Source organism: Frankliniella occidentalis, unplaced genomic scaffold (genome assembly GCF_000697945.3).
Source record: "Frankliniella occidentalis isolate FOCC.00 unplaced genomic scaffold, Focc_3.1 Scaffold9, whole genome shotgun sequence".
Lineage (NCBI taxonomy): Eukaryota > Metazoa > Arthropoda > Insecta > Thysanoptera > Thripidae > Frankliniella > Frankliniella occidentalis.
Genome location: NW_026267139.1, coordinates 2,982,025 through 2,992,059, shown reverse-complemented (window position 1 = coordinate 2,992,059; position 10,035 = coordinate 2,982,025). Strand labels below are relative to the sequence as shown.

The 10,035-nt window shown below is 36.5% G+C and overlaps 3 protein-coding genes across 5 annotated transcripts; 2 read left to right on the top strand and 1 right to left on the bottom strand.

Annotated features, from left to right (window-relative positions):
• Positions 1 to 270: 270 nt before the first annotated feature.
• Positions 271 to 4,018, top strand: LOC113210806 (snurportin-1). Of its 2 annotated transcripts, XM_052277296.1 has the most exons (9): positions 271 to 410; positions 720 to 918; positions 1,000 to 1,258; positions 1,351 to 1,536; positions 1,613 to 1,849; positions 1,950 to 2,032; positions 2,125 to 2,201; positions 2,289 to 2,428; positions 2,508 to 4,018. In XM_052277296.1, the coding sequence occupies exons 2-9, from the start codon at positions 737 to 739 to the stop codon at positions 2,520 to 2,522; spliced, it is 1,179 nt and encodes a 392-aa protein (XP_052133256.1). In that variant the 5' UTR covers positions 271 to 410; positions 720 to 736; the 3' UTR covers positions 2,523 to 4,018. The 2 variants fall into 2 exon arrangements, with proteins under 2 accessions (XP_052133256.1, XP_026284759.1); XM_026428974.2 differs by having other exon boundaries at positions 2,125 to 2,428.
• On the bottom strand, positions 2,684 to 7,923 carry LOC113210808 (S-adenosylmethionine decarboxylase proenzyme). Its single transcript, XM_026428976.2, has 8 exons — positions 7,673 to 7,923; positions 6,815 to 6,901; positions 6,539 to 6,665; positions 6,351 to 6,453; positions 6,081 to 6,274; positions 5,897 to 5,989; positions 5,648 to 5,803; positions 2,684 to 5,559 (listed from the first exon to the last, which is right to left on the bottom strand). The coding sequence occupies exons 1-8, from the start codon at positions 7,804 to 7,806 to the stop codon at positions 5,422 to 5,424; spliced, it is 1,032 nt and encodes a 343-aa protein (XP_026284761.1). The 5' UTR covers positions 7,807 to 7,923; the 3' UTR covers positions 2,684 to 5,421.
• Positions 7,924 to 8,075: 152 nt separating this feature from the next.
• LOC113210809 (esterase OVCA2) lies at positions 8,076 to 10,004 on the top strand. Of its 2 annotated transcripts, none has more exons than XM_026428978.2 (5): positions 8,076 to 8,361; positions 8,634 to 8,790; positions 8,871 to 9,071; positions 9,149 to 9,289; positions 9,369 to 10,004. In XM_026428978.2, exons 1-5 carry the CDS (start codon positions 8,341 to 8,343, stop codon positions 9,521 to 9,523), a joined length of 675 nt encoding a protein of 224 aa, XP_026284763.1. In that variant the 5' UTR covers positions 8,076 to 8,340; the 3' UTR covers positions 9,524 to 10,004. The 2 variants fall into 2 exon arrangements, with proteins under 2 accessions (XP_026284763.1, XP_026284764.1); XM_026428979.2 differs by lacking the exon at positions 8,076 to 8,361 and adding an exon at positions 8,380 to 8,543.
• The last annotated feature ends 31 nt before the right edge of the window (positions 10,005 to 10,035 follow it).

Below are 10,035 nucleotides of genomic sequence, written 5' to 3'. Positions count from 1 at the left end.
ATCATCATCATCATCATCATCATCATCATCATCATCATCATCATCATCATCATCATCATCATCATCATCATCATCATCGCCGTCGCCGTCGCCGTCTTTCCTCCATGGTTCAGAATACGGAAGTTTTCGATTTTGGAAAAAGTTGTTTTTCCTCTAGCCGCTTCCTTTTTTTTCAAGCCGCTTCCTTTTTTTCATGCCGCTTCTCTTTTGACCAGATAGTTTTCAGTTTCAAATAAACGCGCCATGGCCAGATCCTTGGGTAGAGGGCAGCACCAGACACTGGCACATGATATAACCTCACTTACTCATGGGGAAAGGAAAACGTTTGGCCGTCGATGAACTTACGTTGACATTGGCATATTATTTTTCAATTTGCTGAATGAAGCAGCAGTAGTTTCTATAATATTTCTGTAAGTTTCGATAAGATCTTTGTTTTTTAGTATAAATTTCGTAATGTCATTGATTTGCTATTAAAACGCAATCGCTTTCTGAAGCTTGATGAAATTTGCCTATTTTTAAAAAAACATTCAATTAAACATTAGATGGTAAAGTCTTCTACCGGTTGTCTAAAGAAATATAGTTTTCATCATTGCTTTTTATCAACTGTCTCCTCATCATATACTAGGAATGGATATAGCCTACATGTTCCCAGGATATTGAAAAAGCAATCACTAATTTGACTCTCCCAATGCTTATATTGTTATATTATCTCCTTTCAGGTATTCTGGTATTAGGAATGGCTGCATCAATAGATCAGCTTGTTGCGTCATTAGATACCCAATGCGATGTTGCTTCAAATCCTTTTGACCCAAACCGTCCACATCCACGGCTTTCAGAATTCGCTTATTTTAGAGAACCAGCTAGTTTAATGGGTGATCAAGAAAAAAGGAGAACTGAATTTCTGGAAAGGCAGAAAAGGTATTGAACTGCATTTACAAATTATTTTGTATTTACTATGCATCACCCTATATATGATCAGATTTTTTTGACACTTGTCAGCAAACGTGAGAAACTAGTCAATCTACAGCGTCGACTTCTCAATGAACCTGGGGAAGTCCTCAATAATCAAGATTCAGAAGACAATTTGTCCCCGGATAAAAAGGAAACAAAGTCGACCGGAACAGAGCAGAGAAATTGGACATTTACTAATCAACTAATGTTGTCTGAGTGGTTGGTTGATATTCCACCTGATTTAGAGGATAATTGGCTTATCAAGCCATGCCCCAAAGGACGTCGAATGATGGTTGTTGCCCATAAGGTAAAATACTTAAATTCTTTTCCCTCATCAACATTTTTATTAATTGATGCCAATATTATTATCATTATTTTTGTTTTGGTTCTACCCATCAGGGATCGACAAAAGCGTACTCCAAAGCTGGTCATTTTGTCGCATCTTTTGCCTCTGCTTTACCCAATGCAAATAGCTCATCACCCCAAGGTATTACAATCCTAGATTGTATTTGGAATATGGAGAACCGTACCTACTTTGTACTTGATGTGCTAGCTTGGAACAATCTTGTATTACTAGACTGTGAGGTAAGAATACTATTTGTGACTGACTCTGTGAAATATGTTATTTATTTGTGATATGTTAACATTGAATTTTGTACAGACTGAATTTAGATTTTATTGGCTCAAGACAAAACTTGATGAATTTCCTGAAGTCCAAACTCACTCTGATAAAAACAGAAATGCCTTCTTGGCACTTCCCTCTTATGAGTGTCAAGAGAATTTGATGACTGAACTTATGAGCCATAATCCTATGTTCTTTGAGGGCAAGGACCCAGGATTAGATGGCTTGCTCTTTTATCATAAGAAAAATTTGTATGAACATGGTTCTACACCATTAGTGAGTGTTTTCAATTTCTTTTTGTGGGCATTTTTCAAATTATTATTGTTAAACAAATAGGAAACATAGTTTTCTTTTTCCCCCATTTTCTAATAAAAAGGTTACATGGATTAAACCTTTTATGATGGAGGATGTACTTGGTATCAAGGTGCACCAGAACTACATTGATGAAAGACCAGCTGGGTGAGAACTGATGCCACTAATGAAACTGTCAAAAGGAGTCTGATGCATAATTACAGTCTGACAGAAGTGTTTCAAGCTCATGTGCTTTACAGGTACTGCAATCAAGCTGGATATATCAAAGAATTTGAAGAGGCAGCCCTTGCTCGGAGAGGCAAAGGCAAAGGCAAAGGTTCTTGGCGTAGGCGAGAAGGAAAGCAGGATGAAGATAAAATGGACTGTTTGGAAGAAGGCTCCTCTTCTGATAAGAAAGGCAAAGGTTCTTGGCGTAGGAGAGGAGGAAAGCAGGATGAAGATAAAATGGATTTGGTAGAAGAAGGCTCCTGGAGGAGGAGAGAAAAGCAAGGCGGAGACAGTGAGAAAATAGGCAGTTTAGATGCAGACCCGTCTTCTAAAATGGTAAGATGATAAATAACTATTTTTCTCCTGCTTTCGTAGTTTGATTTGAAATGATTGTAAATAAGATTGCTTTTGTCAGGAAGAAGAAAAGTGAGTTATTTTGGGGAGGATGAGGCATTTTAATTGTGGTGTGGAAAAAAAGACTTTATTTTTGTTACGTTTTTTAATTAATGATCGAAATATACAATGAATAACAGTAAAAATACAATTTCATAAGCATATCCATGAGATCAAATGATGATTAAAAAATTGATCCAAGGTAGCACAGGATTACTTTAATTTAATACAGTTTGATAACATTTGTGCATGATTACTATTATGAGTGAACGAGCCAGAGTTGGCTATGTATATTTCAATCAAGTTTTAAGTACTTGTTTGACCAATGGTCATCTCTAGATCTAAGAGAAGATTAGGAGAGAGCAAACATAGCAAACCAATCATTGCCTATAACACACAAGCAACAACTTGGTTGTTTGACCTACAAAACCTACCAAAAATTAATTTGTCATTATATATGATGGAAAATTCAAAAAAACAGGCTTCTTAACATCTCTACCTCTCACTGCACGCCCGCTTGTACTGTAGAACAGACTGTAGACTTTCTGTAACATACAACTCAAAAATATGTGGTTCCAATAATAACAGCAACCTCTCACCCTCACTAGTAACATTCAATAAAAACATCTTATATTGCCAGAAAATTCAACCTTAACAGTTTTGTACAGCAACTTTAACAGGCAGTTTCATAAGCACCCTTAGTACTGCGATTATAAAGTTAAAATAATTTCTTTTTCATTTTCAATTACAATGTTTTAATGCAAATATCAGAACATATACAACCACAACTTTTAGAACCATTCATGACTTTCCTGAAATAATGACAAATACAGAGATGAGAAAGTGCTTACATGGGACAAGGTGTTACCTTGCATCATGGGAGCTCTCTCCTCTTATATAATATACAGTGCCTGAGAAGAAGTACATAAAAGAAGGCAAAATTTCAAGAGATAAATCCTGTGACCATCAGTGGCTGCAATGCACAAAGTTACAAACACCGTATGATGTACTTTTAAAGACCCAGTTTAAAGATGGGGTTGAAAAAGCCTTAAGGAAAATGCAACACTGGCATGCCATATATCTGAGTTTTGGCTCAGTTGTCCATGTTATTACCAAAGTTTAATAAAACTAAGGGAAAACAGCACCACTAACCAATTGATTGATGTAAAACCAGCGAAAAATGCCAGAAGCCTCGGTTCAACAAAATATTAAATGCTATCTCAAAAGTTTTTTAAAATATGCTAACTAATAAAATTTCCTAACTAAAGAAAAATAAATCACAGAGCTGAGCGCTTGCTGTGTTAGCAATAATTAGGTACTAACAATTCGATGTATGAGGTGTGGACGTTTAAAGGTAAAGATTGTGAGTTCTTTCCCCAAAAAAAGACCATAAGTTATGCACAGCATTGCCCTATTATGCAGATATCAGATCTAATTGAAAATGGATTCATCAGAATGACTGATGTAGCTCTAATGCTGTCTTAAATTTACTAATCTATCACAAAAAAAAAAAAAGGGAAAGAAAAAAGAAAGAGGAAAAATAACTATCAAATACTGGTTGTTCTACAGAGGGTTAGTTGTAAGTCTGGCAGAGTAAATGCTCAGAAAACAAACATCACACATTGAAAACACCCAGCACAAAAGTAAACAGTGGAAGACATCCGAGTTTCATTGTTTCATCCACAAATGAAAATTACAGATGTGCAAAACTGTAACACATATTCAACATGCCCAAATTTTGAATTTTCTAATTCAACTTTCAAACAAAACAAAACGCAAGCAGAGATAACAAAATGAATGTTACAAAACTTAATGGAAATTAGTTAGCCACGCTCTGAAAGTGCTTTGTCTTTTTGGATGAAAAAAATCAATGAAATTTTAAAAAAACAAACAAAAATAAACATACAGGTACACTTCACAGCTCCATTGCTGTAACTCCAAAGGTCAGAGTGATACAACTAGTTAAGTCAATAAAATCAGTCATGACTAAAACTCAGCCAATGACAAATTCCAATATCCAGGGGTAAAAAGAGGGCAACTGGTGTTGCATGCAATGTTGTGCAATATTTTGAGAATTCTGTTTTTAAAACTACGCTTAAGCTTAAACCACAACAAGGAACATTTGCACAACACTTCAAATAGCATCCAAGGTTGCTCTTCCTACTCCCTAAAACTGGCACTTGTGCCGCAGCTGAGGGTAGATTAATGGAATGCCTAAATCGCATCACAGCTCATACAATTACAAACAAACTCCAAGGTAGACTAAAATTATCTTTCTACATGAGCCACTCTCACAAGGAGTATTGAGACAAATATAACTCTTAGCTAAGTGAAATAGAACAACAATTAGGTAAAATATATATTGCATAGAAGGTCAGTTATGGTCAACCTGCAATAACCACAGCGTTGTTCCCACACTGGCCCAAAAACAATGAGGTTCCCCAATAAACTTTGGGTGCCCTCTAAAATTGATATTCGGAAAATAATCAAAATTAACTAGAGTGAAAAGGATTTCTCTCACTAATTTCAATGAGTTAAAACCTTTCCAACAAATGTCATCTATCCATAAATAAGCTCACTACCATTGAACTCAAGTCAAAATTAATAAGACTGAGGCTAATGAAGGAACTTCTACATAGACAAAACTCAGGTCCACATACTTGAAATAAAATCTCAGGCAAAGCCCACTCTCATGAAATTTTCTCATACCACATGTAATACATTTTCCTACATCTATGAATGTATGCGTTCTGATATATCCATTGCACTAGTAATAAATTGGCAATGAATATCAAGGCCATTAAAAAGGGTGAATAATTTAAAACAAATGCAAAGCACGCTAAGAGAGGTAGTGTTATGTTAGAAGAAATTAAACTAATAGATAAAATTGGGCTCCGCAAGGTCAAAGTTTGCCTAAAGCGGGCCAACAGAAAACCTCAGCTGGGGAACTTTGAGTAGAAGGTGTAGCTCAGGTCGTAGTTGTTCAGACGGCAGTACTGAATATCGCCCTGCATCCACGGACCAAAGCGAGACAGTTTCTCCATTTCATGGGCTGAGGAGGAAGCAGGAGAGGCCTACAAAACAGGAAAGAAAGGGCATTGTAGCATAGAAACTAATGAACCTCATTATGAAAGTGGGTAAACTGTGGATGAAATAATTTACCTGGTTAGCAAATATGGTCACTACAAATTTTCCTGGTTTGAATGTCTCAATAACACGAGAAATAACATCCTTGTACGATGACTGTGGGATGTTGCTTTCAAAACTGACATAAGAGAAGTCAGGCTCAGGTGTTATATGAATTGTCATATAATGACCCTAAAAAAGAATAAAAATAAAATAAGCAAATTGAAATTAAACTTATGTTAATTATCTAAAAAGATAAAACTGATAAACACTATAAAAACTTACAGCCTTGTTGATTCCATTCATAGAGTAACCACAGGGGTCAAACAAAAAGTCATCAATGCGCATGCTGGGAATTAGCTTATCTATTCCAGATTTCTGCAAATGTAAAATTGTGGAACAGGTAAGGCTTTAGTTCAAAAAAAAAATTGATTGGAACAAAGTTTGCAATAACCTTTAAGAAACAAACCTTAGTGGCCTCAGTGGCTGATGATGAATTAGCTTTGGTAAAAATGCTCATAACTTTGGGATCGAGATCAGACATCAATATCTCCAGGGTTTGATCAGAGCGAGTGAGATCAGAGGATGGCACATTGTTGGGGTGTAGTGTATAAAGATACCAGCATTCAGACTCTTCATCACCAAGGCAATAGGACGAACCATCTGAAACAGACAAATATTATATAGCAGTGACAAATTAAGATGTGTCAAATGAAAAGTTAACAGGTGCCATTTGTACCTTTAAAGATTGAATTCAAGAGATCCACTTCCTGGTCAAAGGATCTGTGTGGAGATTTCTGCAGTTCAGGGCGTTTGAAATTTTTGCGTGAATAAAATACATCCTAAAACAAAACAAATATATCTTTAAACCATAGTGATTAACTTAACGGTGAAACTGGAAGTAGGACACATTATGTAAGTACAAACCTCGTATGCATTGAATCCAGCATGCAGCTTAACCAGTTTGAGCAGAGGCTCAACACATTCTAAAGGAGTTGTTGTTCCACATGTCTTCAAGATGAACCTGTCTTTAGACACAAACATGCTACTTTCACTGCAGGAAAAAAAAGAAAAGGCATATTAATTTAAGTTTGAAACAATTATAATAAAATAATGATATTTACAGCAATACCAAATTGAAATATTCTAGTCCTAGAAACATTCCTATAAATTTTGACAGAAAACTCCTCAAAGAGTAAATACCTTAAGACATAAGCATCAACCTGCTCATTGCTAGAGAAGCTGATTACTTCACAGTGAACTATCTGCAGCAAGCTCTCCCACTTGTTCCTGTAAAAATAAGTAAAATACAAATGTATTAGCATTGGTCATACTTAAAATTAGTCCTCACCCCTCTAGGAAACCAGTTTTAGCTAGCTAAAATTGGCACGAAAATACAAACTTCAGATCTATTTAAAGATCTGTGTTATGGCAACAAAAAATAAAAACAAGATTTCAAAATCAGCTTAGATTTTAAAGGTAAATATTGGGGGAGGAAAGGGGGTAAATATACACATAAATTTCCAGAATTTTTGTAAATGAAAGAAAATGTTTCATATTCTATTCACTTTTGCCTTCAAACAGCTGACTTACTGAATAACCTTCAGAAAATAACACCAGAACATACATTTTCTGACTTTAAGGCACATTCTCACATGTGGACCATGTGAGAAAGCAGACGACGGAAGAAGACACACAGAGAAGACAGCAAAGTACAGGATAATAGGAAGAATATCGAGCCGAGTTTGAACTCTCCCTTTCACCACCCCGAGAGAACCTTGACATTGGGGGTGGCTTTAGGGGTTGTTCAAGGTAATAGGGTTAGGTTGCCGATGGAATAGACGATGTTCTAGCATGTTCTATGGTCGACAGATTTTGCGAAAGGCAGTAAAGTGGCCCTGGAAGCATTATGAGATCCGGGTTTGTCTTGGAACAACATTCCAATGTATGACTTATTCCGTAGATGACATATGAAACTAGAGGGATGAAGAGGCTTTCACTGCTGTCCACTCAGAAAGTCGAGGACGGAGATGGGCTGACTGGGGGATGAGGTGGACGTACCTCGGGATGGAACGAAGATCGCAAGTCTTGGTTTTGCCGTCGGTGCGCGTGAACCATATTTCAAGCAGCTTCTCAACCCCTTCGAAATACTGAGCACCATTAAAGTTTTGGTCAGTTTCTGCCATTTTTTCCATGTTTAACCTTCCTGGGACTCTCGACTCGACTGCACAGTTTCTCCGCTGCCTCCCTTTTAGACAGCTGGCTGGGTGCCCGCTGCGCTCGCGTTTCCCGTCGCAGCGCTCGGAAAAAGAGCGACGTAGGGGAGAGAGGAGTGGAACACCGGACCGGAACCACTACGAACGTGGCAGGACAGGAAGATGAGTTTGAACGGTTCTAGCTCAAGTGGCTCAAGTCAAATTTTAAATTGACATTTTAGAGAAAGAAAACTTCAATTGAGCAAGAACATGATGGCCCTTTCCTTGAAAAGGCAAAATAAGTTTTAGTGACGTTGCGTTGGCTGTTGTCATAATTTCTCAAAGGCGTGTGAGAGTCGACTTTTTGCATCGAACTCGAATATATCGTAGCAGACGCCGAAAGAAAGCAGAAAACTAACCGGAGACCAGGACACTCAACCAAAAGTGCATTCATAAGATTGAACTTCGCCGCTTCGACAGACAGAAAACACTTCTATAGAAGATATTTGTGATTCAGCACAATTCTACATTTTAATGGAAATGGATAAATTAAAAGTAAATGTCATTCTTTGCAAACAAGCCCTAGTAATATAGCCTGCCTCTGCTTAAAAGCCCAGTGAATTTGTTACCTTTGACACCTGTTGTCATGTGCTTTGGATGATGATTGTAATTGTAACTGTGCCTTTATAATTATCTCAAAACCAAGAACTATTTCTTTTCTCTTCTGACCCTTTATTGTAAATCTTTTCATAATGAAAAGTTTATTTTTTGATATTGTTTATTCTGTTCAAACTCTAATTTTTTTGTAATTTTTCTAATGGTGACAGATTCTTTGTTTGCACGGGTATGGACAAAGTGGTGAATATTTTCACAAAAAGTTGGGAGGCATTCGAAAACTTGTGAAAAGCGTGGCAGAGTTTGATTATGTTTCGTCACCTCATCTAACTAACATGGAAGCAGATCCTGGAGACATATTTTCTGGCCGTAAGAACTTTTTGTATGCTTTCATGCTATTTTTAATATGAGAAGTTATCCATTTTTTAAATTTTATTTTATTAACCCAGCTCGGCATGCATGGTGGTTCACAAATGAAGAAATGAAAACCTATGACTCAAAAGAATTTGAATCAAAATGTTTTGGCTTTGAAGAAAGCGTCAATCGAGTAGATGAATATCTTCTAGAGAAGGGACCATTTGATGGCATATTAGGGTTTTCGCAGGGGGCCTGCTTCCTCAGTTTGCTCTGCTGTCTACAACAACATGGGAGTAAGTTGTTCAATGTTAAAAAAATCCTGTTTTATCACAAAGTTATTCTGTTTTTTCTAATGTGTTTATATTTTCAGAACTAAAGGGTAGCTTCAAATTTGCTATTTTTGCCTCTGGCTACCTTTCTCGTTGTGTTTCACATCAAAACTTGTACAACGAGACTCTCAGTCTACCGACATTGCATGTGTTTGGTGAAAGTGACACTGTTATACCAGAAGGTAACTGCTTGGTGTTAATCAACCATTGAGAGAAAAAAATTCAAAGTACTTATTTGTTGTTTCTCTTTGCCATTTTCAGAGATGAGCAAGGCTCTAGCAGATTTTTGTGAAGAGAAGCAAATCATATTGCACCCTGGAGGACATTATATGCCTTCCAATTCTCATTTCAAAGAAGCTTACATGAAATTTTTGAGTATTCGTCTAGCCGAAAAAGTAGACAGTCCAGAGCGTTGAATTGTATTTTTTAAAACATGACCCTGTAAGGTGCTACACCATTTTTCCCGGTGAAACACACATGTTTTTACCTTTACAATCAAATAATATCAACTCCCACTGTAAAATTACATTTAAGTTAAAATATTTTTTAAATAAGTGTTAATATTAACTACGCTCAGCGACCTATCTATGTAATGATTCTCGATAAATTTTTTTAATTGAATGTGATCATCACAAAGATGCAGACCTTATGAACTTCTTTTGATTCCTCTAAATTCATTTTCTGTGAAGAAAACTGTTTAAAAATTGCGCGTTCGTATGATGTACGTATGAAAACTTTTCAGGTACGTTAAACGATGGTTGGTATTTTTGTCTTCCCTCTGTACTTGATTTCCTGATTTCAGCACACGTGTTTAGTTTCATATGACAATGTATTACCAAAAATATATCAATTCTCTTATTCAGAGACGAAATCCATTAAATTCGTGTTCTTTTTCAACCTCTTTTTTTTTCACGAGCCCACGTTTCCA